The sequence below is a fragment of the Lycorma delicatula genome, chromosome 3, assembly GCF_047948215.1.
Source record: "Lycorma delicatula isolate Av1 chromosome 3, ASM4794821v1, whole genome shotgun sequence".
NCBI lineage: Eukaryota > Metazoa > Arthropoda > Insecta > Hemiptera > Fulgoridae > Lycorma > Lycorma delicatula.
The window spans coordinates 51495807-51517081 of record NC_134457.1 but is presented as its reverse complement, the minus strand read 5'-3'; the positions used below and the strand labels follow the sequence as shown (position 1 = coordinate 51517081).

Genomic DNA, 21275 nt, shown 5'->3' with positions numbered 1-21275 from the left:
AATAAATACAGTTTAACAAATAAGAGGGTTTTCTGGGATGTTGTCAAGCAAAATTATACTACAACAGTTTAACAAATAAAAGGGTTTTCTCAGATGTTGTCAAGATTTTATACTACAAAGTCTCTTTTATTATTATTAAAAAATGAAAAAATAACCTTACAAATTTATATATCTATTTTGTAAAGGAAAAACAACAATCTCTAAATAATAACAGTTTTCCATTTATACAGAGAATATAAGTTCATTGCCTATCTGTAAATGTTTTCAAAAAACTAAGGTTTATAAGGAGAAGATTAAAAAATGTATTAATAAGTCCTGAAATTCTTTGATATCAGTTTAACAGAAGTATTAATTGGAGGAAATACTTTTTATCCAGATTTATTTTTCGTTCTCACTTAGTACTTATAGTGCATTTTACCAAATGTTTTATTCACTGTTAGAGTTTGTCTGGTTTACTTTTGACACAATTGCCCATAAAAACTTGAAAATTCAGTATCAGATGAAAAATATGCCCTTCAGTTTAGGAAGAACCAGACGATACCTCCACCGAAAAAAAAAATATATATATATATATTCGCAGTTAACAAACAATTGACACACGCAGCCCTGTTATAAATCATTAATGACTTTCAGAATATAAATAAAAATTATTTTATTTATTTCCACTCCTATAAAATTATAAATATTTCATTTAATTTATCTGAAATAACAATAATTATCTATAGCACTGTATTTATAAATTATTTAAATAAAATATATGTTGATTTTATTATAAATTATTTGATTTGATTTATATATTTGATATATTTGATTTGATTTTATATATTATTTGATTTTATTGTTAATTTATTTATAAATTATTTAAATAAAATATATGTTGATTTTATTTTATCATTACGATGTGATAAGCGCAATATTTTTATTGGCAACGTAACCAGCTTACACAGGGAATATAGTCAAGGAATTAATATGCAGATCTCCATGGTAGAGTGGTAGAATTTCATCCTTTCTAGATTCGAACCCCAGTCAGGTATGGCATTATTCATACGCTACAAATTTTCATTCTAATAGGGCAAAATGACCAATGCTCGTAAGCATCAACTGAAAAAAAAACATGACAGTTAAAATGAAAATTATGTATGAAAAACATTAATAAATCTAGTTCTTTAATAATTAAATGAAGAAATCTAAAGAAAACTGAATTTAAAGTTTCTCATATCCTAGTTGGAAAGTATTTTTCATTTAAACCAAATGTCTGTTAAAATCTCTGGCTGGAGTCGATATAGGTGCATGACAAAGAGACTATTCCTTGAAATTCTAATACTTAGAAGGGATGAAGAAAGTTGTGCTTTTTTTATGAATATTAAGCTCTTATTCTCTTACTAAATGTACTGATTTTGATGATTACCTTTTTAATTATTGAGGAAGTTGTTTTGGTTGTCCCGTTGTAAGTTTTTCCAGATAACTTAAATGGAAGATAATTGAAGAGAAAGATTACGCGATCTGATATAGAAGATTTTTATATATTTTACATGAATATATTGCATATATTGAGGTACAAAATAATACATGTTCCTAATCCATTGAGCCTTAACTTATAGTCTATGGTAATTTTTTACCTCATTTTTCAACATTACTTTTCCTACTTTTATCGACATACATCTTTCTTGCATTTTTGCATTTCTTAAAAACAGTTTTTTTCATACAGACGGAGTGATTTCTTCTTTTTTATAAGTCTACCCATATTTTAAAGAAAAAACTAGTTTAAAACATGTAAAAAAATCAAATAAAGTTTGAAAATATTTACTAAACCAACTTAAATAAAGGCAGAAAGTAAGTATAAGGAAGCAAATAATATAAATAGTTCTTATGTAAACGTTATTTGCTCTTTAAATTTATATAACTTAAAGTAACATGAAAACAAAAATATATTATATTTGTCAATGCTTCAGTCCGTATTAATCATTCGTATTCTAAATCTGCCAAATTTCTATCGATCTCCATGAACATGTATAGTCTAAAATCTTAGTTACACTTTCTTTCGAATACAATATAATTGTACAGCGGCTATTACGTACTGTTATATAAAATAAAGGCGATAATTTGAAACATTAATATATAAATAGTAATACAGGTTGAAATTTTCACAGTATAAAACAATCACAATAAACTGAATTTTTGTTTATTACCTCCTGCGCCCTCTTTGAAAAGTATTTAGAATTTTTGTTTTTCATTCGTACATTTTCTTTTAAATGGATCGTAAACTCGCCTATAAACTTAATTATAAGTAAACATAAGCTAAATTTACCCAGTTCGCAACTGTAGATTTATATTCTTTTATCAAAGTAGAAGGAAGATATTTTATAATGATCAATCGAATACGGTTAACATCTAAAGGACATTAACCCTTTAGTAGACTGAAGCCTGATGATTCTGACCAGTTTAGAAAACCTGCCATGGGAAGAGATAGCCCTAATTTGTTTTTCACTGGTCTGGAACTAATATTAAAAACCGCTGTTTCCGTTCGCAACTGGAGTCATAATCTGTGTTTTTAAGACCTAGTATCAAATAACAACAATGGCAACACGAACGAACAGCTATATAAGGATGGTCACTCTCTAACGCAAACGAGCAAGCGCACACTGTTAGCATAAAGCTAACAGTTTACTAAAGCTTCTCGTAACTTAGTGTAACATGAAAACAGAAGAAAATTAATATCAGACTGGAATTTTTATAAAAATTATTAATTGTACAAACTTAAATTTACGGTTTAAATGTTTAATGCGGTTGGTTATGAGAGTTACACCTCCATAAATTATTCAACATAGAACATCGGTGAGAATAAAAGGCACTTGGTCTGGTTATTAATAATTAAATTTTCTACAATTAATATTTATTTTCAGTAGAAACTATTAAATTTATAAGTACTCTAGGTTTAATTCTTGTATTTGATATTAACTGAGAAGGCGAAAAGAATAATCTTTTACAAATTTGAGATAATATTTTTAAATTTAAATATTATTATATACTCTTAATTAGAAGAAATTTCTTTAACATTAAAAAATATACTTTTAATAAGCAGAATTTCAAAAAAAAGTTTAATATACAAAACACATTTTATTCTATTTATTCAACCGTATAAAAGTAACAAAATAAAATACAGAATAATAACAAATTTCATTACCTTTCTTCTGGAAATTGATTAAAAATATCTATATAACTTTACAGAATAACCAAAGAAGTAAATCATCATGTTCCGGCGAGACTTTTTATTTGTTTTAATTGTAGTTTATATGACAAACCAATCATTAGCTGAAGATGCATCCGTTTCTAGTATTAGTAGTACAACACCACGTGAAGATTCAGCCGTATCCTTTATTAGTACTACAGCATCAGGTAAGAACAATGTATAAATCTAAATTTTAAAAAAGTTAATGTCTTAACCAATTTTTTTCCACAGCTTTCTATTATATTACTTTTTATTAATATAACTTACTCAGCGGGTAATGATTAGATAATTTTATAAAAATGTTATTTTTTTTATTTACATTCCTTCACATTACATTTCTTTATTTTAAAATGTAAACATTGCTGTTGTCAAATTTATTCAATTTTTATTGATCTTGTCAAAAGGATCATAAATTAAATATATATATATATATATATATATATATATATATATATATATATATATATATATATATATATATATAAATAGATGAAAAGGAATAGAATCGTTAATAAATGCATCGATCATTTTATCTTTCTTTTAAGCTAAACAAAAAATTATTTTTTACAAAACTTAAATGAAAATAAAATTTTGGATATGATTAAGCATATTTTAAAGTATCCAGAATTAGTTCACATTCACAATGAAGGGTATAACCTCCAAAAAAATTTATAGGTTGGAGGAAATATAATACATTGAAAAGAAATTTTAACAAAACCAGTCAAAAAAAAATTAAAAAGATATTTTTAATTTTGAAAACAGAACTTTTTATTTTTTTAAGTTAAAATTCTCCTGTATGACACTCTAATTCTTTAAAAATGTTTAGTCTTGATTCTAGCATCTATTATGTTTGCATCTTCCTATCCGGTCTGCTCGGATATCCAAATAATTATTACTGTTTTTATCTGCAATGTAGCGTTACGGTTTTATGACTGTCTATCACTAAGTTGTTTCTTCAGAGTATGTCTGCTTCCCGATCCAAAAATATTTCTTATAAATCTGAATTACGTATCTTTCTTTCGTTTATTGAAGTGGTTTTTTGCCTGAGTTTACAATAATAAATCAGTAGCAGTAGAATATTGTCTTTATAAAATTTTAGTTTGATTCTCTAGCGTAGAGATTTTATCGTTAAAATTCTAGAACAGCAGCTTTGACTCCCTTTTTTATAACTCCAGTCTAGTGGATAAAGGAACCTTTAAATATTTGATTTTTTTGAAAATTTCCTAGTGATTTATTTAGGGATTATTTAAAGTATTTAAATTTTTTTATACAAATATTATCTTTTCTCAGGCCTATTCAGTTTGGCTTTTCGGTCAGGTAGAATATTAAAATTGTGTTTAATATACAAACACATTATATTCTATTTATTCAACCGTATAAAAATAACAAAATAAAATACAGAATAATAAAAACTTTCATTATCTTTCTTCTGGAGATTGATTAAAAATATCTATATAACTTTACAGAATAACCAAAGAAGTAAATCATCATGTTCCGGCGAGACTTTTTATTTGTTTTAATTGTAGTTTATATGACAAACCAATCATTAGCTGAAGATGCATCCGTTTCTAGTATTAGTAGTACAAAACCACGTGAAGATTGAGCCGTGATACTACCTAGGAAAGTTCTTCCTTTATATCTTCTAAAAAGACAGCATCATTTCAAAGACTAAACTCGAAAGTTTGCACAATTTTACGACTTCTGTTTCTTTCTCAAATTTGTGAACTTTTTACCAGAATCATGTTAAAAAAATAAACGATACCTTGAAGAAATTCCGTATGGGTTAAGAATGCAGAAGTAGATACGATATATTTAAAAAAATATTTTTATTCTAAGTGATATTTTTGCGTTTTATTTTGTTGTAACTTAAATACGTACAAAATTATTTTTAATCGCTTTTTTATTTTATAATACTTTAGTCTTTAGCCTTTAGTTATCTTAAGAGCTATTTAAATTATATTTTTTTGTGTATTCTTAACACAGCTTTTGTTATTAAAAATGACTGGAAAACATTAATTAAAGATAATATTAATATATATATATATATATATATATATATATATATATATATATATATATATTACTTACATTTTGGGGATATTAATTATTTATCCTAATGAAGTTAAGTTAAAAATGAAAGTAAATAGTATTCAGAATCAGCCTAAAAGAGCTTGGTTATTAGATTTCTTATATAATTAGTCTTCTTGTTCAAAAGTAATAAGGTGAGTGATAGAGTTGTAGTAAGTGGGTGATAAGTATTAATGAATGATAAAATTTCTGAGCCTGAATCGACAGTTAAACACGAGGCCTTCGATATTTTGATCGATCGCTTTAGCTAGTGCAAAGTAATTTCAAAAGGATGATTATAGTAACAAAAAAGTGGTTAAAAGTGATTGAATGAATCTACAACTCTCTTGCTGAAAATTTGATGTCTATAGAAATTTTGAGATAATTTGAAATTACTCGAAATATTTTGTACTTTAATTCACGTTTTTTTAGTCCTTTTTTTTTACCTTACTGTGTTCCTATTACCTTTTTCCGAAATCAAACTAATGCGAGCTAATTAATTAGGAAAGTTAACGTTAAAAATTATATTAATACAGATTTTGAATTTTTAACCATCAAACACAAATTCCAGAAGGACATTTTTCATCATTTCATCATGATAATCACAGAACATCTATGTGTAACTGAATCAATGTCAATTGAAAATTAACTAATAGAGGATTTTTATTAAAATTTCAAACAGAAGACACCGAACACAAAATCTATTTTTTTAAACTTTATTATTTTTTAGACATTATTTTTAAAGATTTTATAAAATTAATATTTAATAAATCTAACCTTTTAATAATTTAACTAACTATATTATATTTTACTAGGTCCTGCTGTAATCGTTAAACCAACAAGAGAACCGTGGATTCATTATCCTTGTTCCTGTAGCAACGGTCAATGTGGATGTTGCAGCGGTAATATTCTACCGATCCGTCAACGCGCCTGCACTAATGTAACTTATAATCCTGATGATTTCGAGTTTACAGTAAAAATGTACTTCAATGAGAGACTTATTTACACCACTAAAATGTCAGGTAACTTATATATTGTGTTTAAGCTCATACATCATAATTAATTTAATATATCAAAAAATAAATTAATTAAATAAAAAATAAATGTATGGATTTTTTTTATTCTTAAATATTTATATATTTTAAAAAGTAAAAAATACATCAATACATCTGCAGTTACCTAGAGTAAGTAATTATTTATCATGCTTGTTACTGGGTTGGTTTAACAAAACAATTAGTGTCAAACAAACAATATTTTCTTCTTTATAATATTTACTCTTCGAAAGTACGTAAATAGTATTGATTCCTTTTAATATATAGATATTGATTAATATTTGAGATTTGAATTTAGAGAGATTTTTCTATTTATTAACTATTACATTAAGCTTTCTATTATTAAAAAAAAAGCTAATTCCTTGTATTAAACAAAGCAGGCTCTCTTCCTAGCTCAGTAAACATTTAAATGAACTTAATAAACTAAAGATGCATTTTTGCGTTTTTATTTTTTAAAATAAACGCATTTTTACGTTTTTTTTCCTTTTAAATTTTGTATTGATCATTGTGACAGTTGAAATGTGTGTTTATTTCTATATTTTTTTTATTTAGACGGTTCAGGCGTAAACATTAGTTTAACTACATCGACTGAGTAACAAAATAATTTTTGTTCCCATCTATTGACTATAGATAAAAGTTGTCCAATGTAGAGATGATACGAATGGAATTTCTTTAAAAAAATCAATTAAAAAAATATTTTAGGTGATCAGGATCCTCCGTTTAAGTTCATATATCTGACTGTACGAAACCCACTTATACAACAATATTTTTGGGAAAGTGTTAACCTTTTTCATAAATAACTGTTGGGGTAAAAATTCGATGCTGCATTAATGTTAATCCCACCGACTAATATTTTTAAACTGGCAACCAATATTATATCAGTTGGAAATATCGAATATGTAAAACTGTACTCTGTACAACAAATATATTAAATTCTATTAAAATCTTATGAATGATTTTTAAAAACTGCTTGCATAAACTAACAATACGCATAATGTATATAAAAAGTATTAAAATACTATAACGCATTTAAACTTTATAAAAATTTTATAAATTGTTTTTGAGAAAGCAGCTTTGAATTTTGTAAAGTATAATTTCAGTAAGTTAATTCTTTATTTTCTAGTCCTTTCAAAAAAAGGTTAAAAATCTGTTGACTGCTCCCTAATGATAAGGAAAAGATAATTTAACAGTTATGCTTGTTTGACGCTCCAATAATCCATAATCCAATAATCCAATAATGCATCTTTTCTCTTGATATCGCCTTTATATATGTCACAATAAAATCAGTCATAATAAAATAATGTAACGTAGAGTTAGTTTACCCTGTGCACTCCTGATAGGTCTGTCTTACAGGATATTGTCATGACAGTTATTCCACCATAAAAATTCCGTCGATCTCTCAAGTTTATATTTATAAAAAAACAAGGAAAAATGATTTCAATTCTATTTAGCAAAGTTCGTATAGTAAAAATTCTATTGGACATCATAATTATGTTTATATAATAAAAAAAAAAAAACAACGATCCAAACATAATTACTATGTGATTTTCAATCGGATACCCGCCCTAAGAAAGTAAAATCAATTCTATTTAGCAAAGATCGTATAGTAAAAATTCTATTGGACATCATAATTATGTTTATATAATAAAAAAAAAAAAAAAAACAACGATCCAAACATAATTACTATGTGATTTTCAATCGGATACCCGCCCTAAGAAAGTAAAATCACATGTGCATGAATACGCTATACAGAAAATCACTCGTCGTCCCGTTTTAAATAAAAAAATTTCCTTTACTTACCTCTACCAAACATTTTAATAAAGACCATTTTTTGTTTATTAATGATAAGTGAAATAATTTTAAATCCCAATTGAGGACATTGTTGTACTTTATTTGTTCAGATTAATTGATTTATATAGATGAAAATGTAGTGTGAAATATCCACGCATTCGTTTGAAGAATTCTTTTAGATAGTTTATTATTTTATAGGTCATTATCATAATCCTATCAATTCTTCTGTGATTAAAGAGTTGTGTTAATAAATAGTAAAAAATTTAAAAACACGACTGCCAAAATAAATTTCTCTTTAATGTAGGATAATAACTAATATAGTTTAATTAAAGAACGAGCGGGTGACAATTTTGTGCATAAAATAATTTTTTTTTTTTCTATTAATTTGAACACACACACACACAAATACATACATATATATATAAAATTGTATATAGCCTATAATAATATATAGCTATATAATTATAGACAGACTATGACACTCCTGCTCTTTAATATTCAGAGATTTTTTAATATAGGATAATTACTATTCAGAACCCCTCGACTGCATTTAAAAATTCTCATCGAAGGACAAAATTTTCTTATTGATGTAAGACCAGGTGAGAACTTAATCATTAGACAACCTCAAATGCCTGCTACTTCTACAACATGAAAAATGAAAATATTTAAACAAATTAAAACCTTTTGAAAAAATATCGTATTATTTTTTCTTAAATGTTTATAAATAATAAGTAAGAAGAAGCAACATCAACAAAAAAGAGCAAGAAGAAAGAATATGATCGAACATACGGCTTGGCAAAAAATTTTATGATTTTTTAAACATATATATATATATATATATATATATATATATATATATATATATATATATATATATATATATAGTCAATGACACTACCCGGTAACGTAAGAATTCCAACGCGGGTTCATACATCTAAATGGGTTCTGCGATTGACCTGCTACGGTGGAACAAACATACATATATAAATAAATAAATATATATATATATATATATATATATATATATATATATATATACACACACCCTAAATATCGATGACACTCTCCTTTTTTTCCATGTAAAAAAAATCGTGTTGCTTCTTTGTTTTCATTTCACCATTTCTTGTACTTGCGTGTAAACGGTGCAGACCAGACGGCGTTTATTCTTCAAACTGCCGATACAGCCATTTTTCCCTAGAGGTCAAGGGTGATTTGGTCTTACACAGTGATTTCCGGATATTTTCTTGGTGAGTTCCTTCCTCTTCGTGAGTTTCCTCCCTGGGGTAATAGACGAGGTCGGTAGTAATGATGCGTGATGTATATAGTACGGTATGTATGCGGTAGTAGTAAGTGATGTACGTGAAAACGACCCGTCGAGCCCATCAATGAGTCTTGTAAACCTTGCCTTAGGCAGAATCTTGAGCGGGTAGATAAGTTAGCGAATGGTAAAACCTCTCCTTTCCGCCTGGTGTGTTACACCTTGCAACGTACTCTTCAAGGAACTATCGGTTTAGTATTATGCAATGGCACTGACAGTAAAGTGGTCTTCTCCCACACGCGGTCAATCTGAGAAAGCGGCCTAGAGAAGACGAGAAGCAAAGAATACTTATCGAAATTAGTTTAGGGAACCCTGCCGACATGAGTTCTACCCCACCATTGTGACTTACTTAAGGATTATAGTATTGCTTTAGGGCAGAAGAGTCTTCCGTTCATTCGTATTCACATTCGGTTAAGATGGGAATGGCTTTGCCGCTATCCTAATCTTTTGGTGTTCAACGGGAGCTTATCCGAAAGTTTTATAGCGTACCGATAGGTAGGTGCCAATCCTGCGGTCTCAGGTTCAATGTGAGGTAATGGTAGGTTATCGTACAACTATAAACGAGAGAATCAATACACCGGGCACTTGTTGCCTCCGTTACATGTTTCAGATCCGGTCGGGTCCCCAGACCTCTTCTCCTCCGGAAGACGGAGGTAAATATGACAATATTAAAGAAAATCAGAACTCAGTACTGTTAAAAATTGGTGCTTCATTTCATAAACTATAAATTATTTAAAACAATGTTGCAATAATTATGAAATCTGTAACACCTCTGAATTTAGTCAAAGAAAATTAAAATCTCATTGTGTTGAGTTGGCATGTAAATTGAACCACATTTATTTAATAAACGTTTTGCTGATGGAATATTCCTACAATATTACAATCTCTAACCTCCCGTGACCGAATAACTGTGTCCAGGTGAGCAGAAAATCCCACAGAATCGTTCATGCTTCATAAATTATTCCCTCCGTAATTCTTTTATTCAAAGAAAGTATTCTATTCCTTGGATGTTTAGTTTAATAATAATTGGTGCAAACATCATACGTAGGCTAATGTAAAAATTAATTAAGTGCGTAGATGTTTTATTAGATGGATGTATTTCTGTTCCGTTGTTCGCGAAATTTCTCACCGAAGGAATTCCGTACAACCTTCAAATAAACAAAATTATAGACCAACCTATAACTTGCTAAACATAATTGTTTTCATGTTATAATTCAAAAAGTTTCAAAACCTTAACATGTTTAGATAAATATTGGGTATTTAGATTAATTCATGGAACGTAGAAATCAATGCTTTTCTTTTCTACTCTATCATCATATCTTATCTTTCGTCTTATCATTACTACTTTATCATTGTTCTCTTTTAATAAGTCTATTTTTTTTTTTTTTTTTTTGCTTGAACATAATAATCAATATTGACAGAAACAGTATTTTTATATTCTATTCATAAATATATATATTGCCTAAAGTTTTTTTTTTTTTCATCGTAGAATTATGTTTTCAATCTTATACCTAACTTAGTCTTATTACTTATTTTAACTTAAGTCTAAATTAGTAATAGCAATGCAGAAACCAAGGGTTAATTTTTACCGAAAAAAAGAAACTGACTAATACAGTCATCATTATGTAGTAAATTCACTGAATGAAAGAAAATCCAACAACAAAAATTTCTCCAAATAGACCTTTCAAAGGCTGCATAAGCTTTGCATAGCAACTTATGGTAACACTATTTTTAGTTCAAATAGATCTTCATGCTAGCATCTGCTACACATATTGTAAAAATGTCTAATTTCATTTATGTAGATTAATTAATTGTTTTTTACGCTTCAAAATACTTTCTTTTATAAATTTTTATGTATAACTTGTAACAATTTTAATTTTACTACGCCGAATTTACTTGACTGGTTAATTTTTTTTCCAGGGAAAGATCCTCGGCCTGCCTGCGTTCCGATCCGTTTTTTAAGTTTGAAATTTTGCGCAAGACTAAGTAACGTCTACATGGTCGGAAGAAATGTTCACGCTTGTTTAAATCTAGATGGTTATTGGGGATTGCAAGAATTATATCACGTTAATTTTAATTGTTTCCGAATCGGTGCGAGCGGAATGTCTTTTGTTAAACCTGAAGATGGAGGAGGTTTACCCCCGCCGCCAGAAGAAGCACCACTAAAACCCGGTGAAGAAGATTACGATGATAGTGCAAGATTTTTACAAGAAATTAGTTAATCGTTTTTAAAATGTTTAAGGATATTTTAAAAATTATAACGAAGTAATAAGTGACAAGTTATTGAACATTTTATATTAAATTTGCCAGTTTAATTGTGCGAGAAAGGATTTGACAGTTAAATAATTGTATAACGATCATATTACTAAAAGATTTCAATAATCTAAGTCAGAATATACAAAAGGTACTTTAAATCACTCAAAAAAGCATTTTTTTTTTTTTTTTTTTTTTTTTTTTTTAATTTAATATAAACAAACGTTTAATGGAAGAAATATAGTTTTCTAATGTCCACGCTTCTGTTTTTTTTTTAAAGAACTCCATTGTAGTTTTAAGGTCATTTAAAGATTAAAAATCACTTAGTTTAGTGTGTTTTAGGGAATCTCTGACATGGTCGTTGAATTTTCACATATGTTAGTAAATTTTTAACGGACTACCAGTAGAAGTGCTTTATGCCAAAGATACATTGACTTATCTTCTAGACGGAAAATTTCCTTGGTCTTGGATAAATTTCCACTTACAAATTTAGTACGTCTATAAATTTAGTAAGATTTATTTTCAAGTTAAATAAATCATATTCATAAACTATGTGTATTCATAAACTATGCTTCGATTTTTCTTCTATCTGAACTGAATTAAAAAAAGGTTTTCTACCTTCAATTTTATTTTGTTTTTGAAAAGTTTGTTTATTTCTATAATTTATTAGTGTATTTTACTAATTTTATTATTGTATCTACTTTTTTAATAATCATTGAAAATGTTTTACCTAATTCAATTTTAAAATTGGCTAATTACTTAAATAGCTACTCACTGTAGATGAATAATAATTAATTTTATTACCTTATCTTTACAATGTATAACATAATTTATATATTATTATTATTATTATTATTATTATTATTATTATTATTATTATTATTATTATTATTATTATTATTATTATTATTATTATTATTATTATTATTATTATTATTATTATTTTCGTAACACAAACTACCTTAGTCTGACACAGTTTTATATCATTAACATTCGTTTTGGCACGTTATCTTTACAGGAAAAATAAAACTAGTTATATTACTGCCAGTAGTTCCTTGTCGCATTAACTGTTAACGGACAACACGGTTCGCTGACTTGTTTACAATAAATACAGTTTAACAAATAAGAGGGTTTTCTGGGATGTTGTCAAGCAAAATTATACTACAACAGTTTAACAAATAAAAGGGTTTTCTCAGATGTTGTCAAGATTTTATACTACAAAGTCTCTTTTATTATTATTAAAAAATGAAAAAATAACCTTACAAATTTATATATCTATTTTGTAAAGGAAAAACAACAATCTCTAAATAATAACAGTTTTCCATTTATACAGAGAATATAAGTTCATTGCCTATCTGTAAATGTTTTCAAAAAACTAAGGTTTATAAGGAGAAGATTAAAAAATGTATTAATAAGTCCTGAAATTCTTTGATATCAGTTTAACAGAAGTATTAATTGGAGGAAATACTTTTTATCCAGATTTATTTTTCGTTCTCACTTAGTACTTATAGTGCATTTTACCAAATGTTTTATTCACTGTTAGAGTTTGTCTGGTTTACTTTTGACACAATTGCCCATAAAAACTTGAAAATTCAGTATCAGATGAAAAATATGCCCTTCAGTTTAGGAAGAACCAGACGATACCTCCACCGAAAAAAAAAATATATATATATATATTCGCAGTTAACAAACAATTGACACACGCAGCCCTGTTATAAATCATTAATGACTTTCAGAATATAAATAAAAATTATTTTATTTATTTCCACTCCTATAAAATTATAAATATTTCATTTAATTTATCTGAAATAACAATAATTATCTATAGCACTGTATTTATAAATTATTTAAATAAAATATATGTTGATTTTATTATAAATTATTTGATTTGATTTATATATTTGATATATTTGATTTGATTTTATATATTATTTGATTTTATTGTTAATTTATTTATAAATTATTTAAATAAAATATATGTTGATTTTATTTTATCATTACGATGTGATAAGCGCAATATTTTTATTGGCAACGTAACCAGCTTACACAGGGAATATAGTCAAGGAATTAATATGCAGATCTCCATGGTAGAGTGGTAGAATTTCATCCTTTCTAGATTCGAACCCCAGTCAGGTATGGCATTATTCATACGCTACAAATTTTCATTCTAATAGGGCAAAATGACCAATGCTCGTAAGCATCAACTGAAAAAAAAACATGACAGTTAAAATGAAAATTATGTATGAAAAACATTAATAAATCTAGTTCTTTAATAATTAAATGAAGAAATCTAAAGAAAACTGAATTTAAAGTTTCTCATATCCTAGTTGGAAAGTATTTTTCATTTAAACCAAATGTCTGTTAAAATCTCTGGCTGGAGTCGATATAGGTGCATGACAAAGAGACTATTCCTTGAAATTCTAATACTTAGAAGGGATGAAGAAAGTTGTGCTTTTTTTATGAATATTAAGCTCTTATTCTCTTACTAAATGTACTGATTTTGATGATTACCTTTTTAATTATTGAGGAAGTTGTTTTGGTTGTCCCGTTGTAAGTTTTTCCAGATAACTTAAATGGAAGATAATTGAAGAGAAAGATTACGCGATCTGATATAGAAGATTTTTATATATTTTACATGAATATATTGCATATATTGAGGTACAAAATAATACATGTTCCTAATCCATTGAGCCTTAACTTATAGTCTATGGTAATTTTTTACCTCATTTTTCAACATTACTTTTCCTACTTTTATCGACATACATCTTTCTTGCATTTTTGCATTTCTTAAAAACAGTTTTTTTCATACAGACGGAGTGATTTCTTCTTTTTTATAAGTCTACCCATATTTTAAAGAAAAAACTAGTTTAAAACATGTAAAAAAATCAAATAAAGTTTGAAAATATTTACTAAACCAACTTAAATAAAGGCAGAAAGTAAGTATAAGGAAGCAAATAATATAAATAGTTCTTATGTAAACGTTATTTGCTCTTTAAATTTATATAACTTAAAGTAACATGAAAACAAAAATATATTATATTTGTCAATGCTTCAGTCCGTATTAATCATTCGTATTCTAAATCTGCCAAATTTCTATCGATCTCCATGAACATGTATAGTCTAAAATCTTAGTTACACTTTCTTTCGAATACAATATAATTGTACAGCGGCTATTACGTACTGTTATATAAAATAAAGGCGATAATTTGAAACATTAATATATAAATAGTAATACAGGTTGAAATTTTCACAGTATAAAACAATCACAATAAACTGAATTTTTGTTTATTACCTCCTGCGCCCTCTTTGAAAAGTATTTAGAATTTTTGTTTTTCATTCGTACATTTTCTTTTAAATGGATCGTAAACTCGCCTATAAACTTAATTATAAGTAAACATAAGCTAAATTTACCCAGTTCGCAACTGTAGATTTATATTCTTTTATCAAAGTAGAAGGAAGATATTTTATAATGATCAATCGAATACGGTTAACATCTAAAGGACATTAACCCTTTAGTAGACTGAAGCCTGATGATTCTGACCAGTTTAGAAAACCTGCCATGGGAAGAGATAGCCCTAATTTGTTTTTCACTGGTCTGGAACTAATATTAAAAACCGCTGTTTCCGTTCGCAACTGGAGTCATAATCTGTGTTTTTAAGACCTAGTATCAAATAACAACAATGGCAACACGAACGAACAGCTATATAAGGATGGTCACTCTCTAACGCAAACGAGCAAGCGCACACTGTTAGCATAAAGCTAACAGTTTACTAAAGCTTCTCGTAACTTAGTGTAACATGAAAACAGAAGAAAATTAATATCAGACTGGAATTTTTATAAAAATTATTAATTGTACAAACTTAAATTTACGGTTTAAATGTTTAATGCGGTTGGTTATGAGAGTTACACCTCCATAAATTATTCAACACGTATATATAACGAATTGTTGTTAAAAAATGAAGTTTGTGCAATTCTGCCCCATCAACTTATAAAAAAAATTACTTTTTACTACAGACTTCATTAATTGTCTGGAGTATAAAAGATATTCACAAAAAAGTTAGCTATATAACATAAATTCTCGATTATTACTACTTAAAAAAACGTTATTATTTTTTCTTTTTTATTATTATTTTGATTCAAGGCATTCTAATTTTTATAACCACAATTTATCTATATACACGCGCGCGCGCGTACGTATGTTTTTTTATGCGTGATAAATGGACTAAAGAGTGGGGGTCAAACACATAAGAAAAAATTAACAAAAATATCAAATCTTTAATTTGAAGCTATGACTTTCAAATAATCTTACATACCACCATCAAAGCTTGTCAAATCCAGTCTGAGATACCGTCCTAAAATTATTTTTTACCTTTAACTGCGTTTAATTTAAGAGTGGTGTTTTAAAAATGTTTTTACATATTTTTTACTTATTTATGTGATTGTTTTTCTTCATAAAATAATGAACTATAACCAAAAAGGAGGCACCGGAATGTACCGATCACTAGCGGAAAATCCCGATTCATTAATATCAATTTCTAAAGTTAAATTTCGTTATAAAAAAATTTTCATTATTCAAAAACAATATTTTTACACAAAAGGTAATCAATTTTGGACACCTAGTAATCCCATTCCGAGACGCCGCCCACCAGGGCAACCCGCCCGGAGAGCCTAGCTGCGGAGGGGTACCTACGGCACGCCTTGCAGCTAGGTATCTTTATAAATAAATTTATAAATACCCAATTTTTCAAGGGATCTTTAATATTTCCAGTACAGAAGCAAATTTCCTACAAGTAGGCATATATATATATATATATATTTGTGTAAAGTGACATAAACCATTTGTAGTTGAGATAATGAATTCTCAGATTCAACAAAATCAGTTATCTGGCGCTAATTTTCCAGATTACTCTGTGACTATACTGTCTGTACTCTACACTGTTGAAAGAAAATTCTGTTTCACCATTCAAAATATTTTTTTATAGAGGCAGAGTGAAGTGTAGAAAATGTTTTACAAATTCTCAATAAAAAATAAAACCTTGTTTTATTCCACCAATATGTACTCCGGAGAATAACATTTGAAATATTGAAGAGTCTAGGAGAAATCTGTTGAGAGAATTTTCACTCCTCAATCACTTTTTAAAATTTATCTTGACAAAAATTAAAATTAGGATACAATGGAATTAGTAATGACTAAAAGATTATTGATATAAAAACTGATGTCAAGAATTACTAGCATTTTCTAATGAGTAAAGTAATTTTTCTGTAGGACTTTATATAGATAGAATAAATTTCAATACGTTTAGTGATTTTCAATTTCAAGAAACTTTTAGGATAAATCGCATCCAAGGAGAATTTTTTCTATAAAAAATGTCAGATATACTGAAACCAATCACTAATCACATTAAGCAGTTAAATGTAAGGCAAAAATTATTAATTAGCCATCCTTGGCTCAGAAACGATTCACAGTATCATGCAATTGCACCTACGTGTTTATTAAACAATAAACCAGATTTCTACAGTAATATTTGAGTTTATGTTCCACAATATTTTATGCTTGTTACAAAACACTCAAGATTTTTGAAAACTCAGTTTTTTTAGAAAAGGATGTTTTCCTTTTCCCTATGGATGATATGTATGACAAACACTGATAATGAGAATCAGAATATAAACAGACATGGTAGACACGCATTAGATGTTAGGATGATTTATGGACCCGAGTACAGATTTATGCCGTTAACTTAAACTGCCTTGACAATACCCAGGGTGCTTGTGTATTTCATAATTCGGCTAATTATAAAGCACTAGAAAGAGGTTGGGATCTGTTTCATCATGCCATCATTTTGGGGAAACATGCATATGCTATGAGGAAATGGCTCACAGTTCCTATAAATAGAAAACCTGGAAGCATGAGGGGAAAAAATTACAAACCTGTGCATAAGTCAGGCTCTGCGGTACAAGCGGTAGCATCTTGGCCTTTCATTCGGAGGTCCCGGGTTCAAATCCCAGTCAGACACGGCATTTTCACACGCTACTTGTCATTCATCTCATCCTCTGAAGCAATACCTAACAGTGGTGCTGAACATTAAAAAAAAAGAACCCCGTGTGTTAAGTAGTATAAATAATGGTTGAAAATACTTATGCTGTTTTTAAAAGAAGGTTTCCCTGTTTCAACTGTGCACATCTCCCGCTGGAGTAGTTCTAGTATGCAGGTAAAATAGTTGAAATATGTTGTGTACTACATGATGTAGCTTAGTGAATTTCTATCCACCGACTATGAAAACCATTTTTTTTTTTGGAATCATAGAATATAATCGTAAAGATGACTTTGTTGATTTATATGACACTTGCCCCTAATCCTACAGCTGGAGTAAATATTGAGAGGATTTTATAATGCTTTTAATAAAGTTAACTATTCCTTGGACTGATGTGCTAGCAGACACAAGTTATGCTATTGAGATAAAATTGTGAATATAATAAAATTAATAAATTAAGTTTATTTTGTTTAAACATTTTTTTTGGTTAATGTTGTAATGCTGTATTAAAGAATTTTTTTATTTTTACACAGTCTTACATTATTTCTTTTTTATATTTAAATATACTTTTGAGGAATAAAATTAAAGTTTTTGCTATTTTTTACAAAAATCACACTGTTATCATCACTTATAGTTATATAATAATCTCTTTCATTGATTACTGAAATTGGATCCTCCAAAGTGGAATGAAAGTGTTCATTATTCAACTGTTGTCTAATTCAATATAATTTGAAGACCTCAGACCTGTTTCTGGATCCAGCTTTAGTACATGAGGTTCATTTAAATACAATTATGATTTTAAGAATTATAATTTTAGAAAATCTTTTTTCTCCTGAACTATTTTCAGTCAAATTGGATTTCTTTGCTGTAAACAATTTTACATCCTGTCTTGATTTCTTTCTTTTCAACTGCAGATGCAGTAACCTCACTATTAAGTAGTCACTGCTTGTCTATAGTGGCAACTATGGTACTCTACTTTCAGAAATCACACTTGTTTTACCTCTGGTGATGATGAATGATTAGAGTCCACTTTCAAAAATTCCACTTCTTTGTGGAAAAGAAGAATTTGATTCAATAATGTTTAAAATCTTATGATCTACTTCATCCAGTATTTTGTCATTTCCACCTCCCGATCCAGTAGTGCTATCGTTGCCTTATTTAGCATGAAATCAACAATCAAAATAGAGTAAAGGCTGACAGGTTAGGTTACTTTTTTAAATGAAACCAACTGCCTCTAACTATATAACAATCATTCCCTCTACATGTATCACCATCACTCCATAACAATTTGGGATTCTTTTCTTTAATAAATAAATATCTTAATTAATAATTTATTAATAATTCTTAGAACAGATTTGCATTTTGTTTCAAAAGAGGGACTTATTGCAGTTAAAAACAATTTTCAGCATTTATCAGGTTAAATTTCCATTAATTTACATAAAAAATTGCTTACAAAAACCTTTATACACATCATTAATGAATGTGAATACATACTATAATAGTAAATAGACACAATAATTTTTTTTTTATTTTCATCTGAAGTTCACATATGATACATGGATTACTTTGAGAGCAAAGACTTATGAATTATTTGATCATAAAAATTTGTAGATACCGTACTCTGTGTCAAAATTAAAATTATTAGGCAAATAGGCCTAATTTAAAATCACCTATCAGTTTTTAATAGAATTTTAGGATAAAAAGGAAAATATATTTCATTCAAGATATGCCAGAATAAATATAAGACTATTGGTAATTTTTTAGATGCACTTTAACAATTTCAGCCATATCTCAGCTGCTTATCGACCGATTTGAATAAAAAATGTGTAATTTTGTTCATAATAAATGGCTTAACATTGTATTTATTAAAGCATTATTCGATAAAACAAATATTTACAGGGCTACTAATGATTAAAAAATTTTAATGGCACCATTTTGGAATTTTCAGACGTAAAATTTTTAAACTTATTTATTTTTATTAAGATATGTACACCAAATTTCATTAAAATATCTCAGTGCATCTTAAGATAAAAATTTTTATTGAAAAATCACAAAATGGAAGAGAGAAAATAAAGTGTGATAGGGCATTTAGCCATGAACTTATTTGTTTATTTTGAAGTCCTGAATCAAAATAAGTTAAGTTTGGTCAACACCTCCCAGGACACCAGAATAAAATAACAAAGTTTACAACTTTCTGAGATTTTTTTTAAAAGTGAAATTCTTTCACTTCATCACATTATATTCATAATTGCTTCAACATTATTGTATTTATATTATTATTATTACTAATTGAAACTAACATTAATATAATCGAATACCAAATAAAAATATGAAATATGACAGTGACAAAAATCAACCATCATCTGCAATCTTCCAGTGTGGCATTTTAATATTTAGTATAAAAAAAACATTAGTCATGTAATGAAGTGCTAAACTATAGAAAATTAATTCTCCAAAAACATTATCGATTTACAACAGCCTGACCCACCCTAGTCACGACTGAAACAGTTTGGCAATGGTATTTGTGTACATGAGATGACTCAATTGATTAAATAAAAGTAAACTGGTATGAGTACAAAATGATCTTATCTCCCACAAAAATGTACCAGTTTAACCTAGCTTGGCTACTCCAGTTGGGCTGTGGTATTTTCATAATGGTAAATTAAACAACTCATGGGAAAAAACTCAATTTTTTTAGATTAATAATCTTTAATCCCTCAAGAAACAATTCATCTCCAGTCTTCTGTTTTTTACCAAATTTTTTTGACTCCTCTTCTCCACTATATTAAGCCGTAAAACTGCTGAACGTACGAAACAGAAGAGATTTTGCAGTATTCCTCTTGGACTATTCTATAAATATTTTTCCAAAGATTTGGATGTTCTGATGAAATTTCACAGTCTTCATAGTTTAATCCTGTATTTTTCAATTATCTTACATTCTTCATCTTTAGTTATCTGTTTAATGTATGCTTATCATTTATTTGCTAGATAAACTATTTATTTTCTTGAGAAATGTGTATTACTGTTTTATATATTTTATAATTACATGCTTTGATCATATATTCTCTTCTACAACCTCTTTAAATAGAAACTTTATCAATCCACCAATTTTTATCATCTTCTCATCACATTTCAAAAGCATCTGTATTTTTTCTGGACTTTCAATTATCAATGTTATGCAGCAATAAAACAAAATTCTGCACAGAAATGTTTTTAACTTTTTTTTTTATAATTAAAAATTCCATAATTTTAGAAAAGTAATTAAAAAACTCAGTTTGTGCTAGACTGTTTAATTTTCTCAATCTGTATGTATGTTGTAATTTTACTATCAAATAACATTTGATAGTAAAATTACTATCAAACTACATTTGGTTGTATACATTTCTGCCTCCGTAAAAGTACTAAAGAATCTAAGAAATTCCAACTGGATCTTGATTTCATGAAGGAAAATCCTGAAATTCACCTGCCTGCAGTTGAGAGGGGGCCACAGTTGGGCATATTAAAGTTGGTTGGTATATACAAACAGCTAACAA

General features: G+C 27.8%; 1 protein-coding gene across 1 annotated transcript; it reads left to right on the top strand.

Moving 5' to 3' along the window:
- The first annotated feature begins 3293 nt into the window (after window positions 1–3293).
- On the top strand, window positions 3294–11850 carry LOC142321127 (uncharacterized). The gene is made up of 3 exons (XM_075359119.1): window positions 3294–3396; window positions 6112–6318; window positions 11378–11850. Exons 1-3 carry the CDS (start codon window positions 3294–3296, stop codon window positions 11677–11679), a joined length of 612 nt encoding a protein of 203 aa, XP_075215234.1. The 3' UTR covers window positions 11680–11850.
- The last annotated feature ends 9425 nt before the right edge of the window (window positions 11851–21275 follow it).

Bases quoted from the DNA above. Each gene is read 5' to 3' on its own strand.
- LOC142321127 (XM_075359119.1), top strand. From the start codon at position 3,294: ATGACAAACCAATCATTAGCTGAAGATGCATCCGTTTCTAGTATTAGT. The intron at 3,397-6,111 runs GTAAGAACAATG...ATATTTTACTAG, and splicing joins TATTAGTACTACAGCATCAG to GTCCTGCTGTAATCGTTAAA. The intron at 6,319-11,377 runs GTAACTTATATA...TTTTTTTTCCAG, and splicing joins TTACACCACTAAAATGTCAG to GGAAAGATCCTCGGCCTGCC.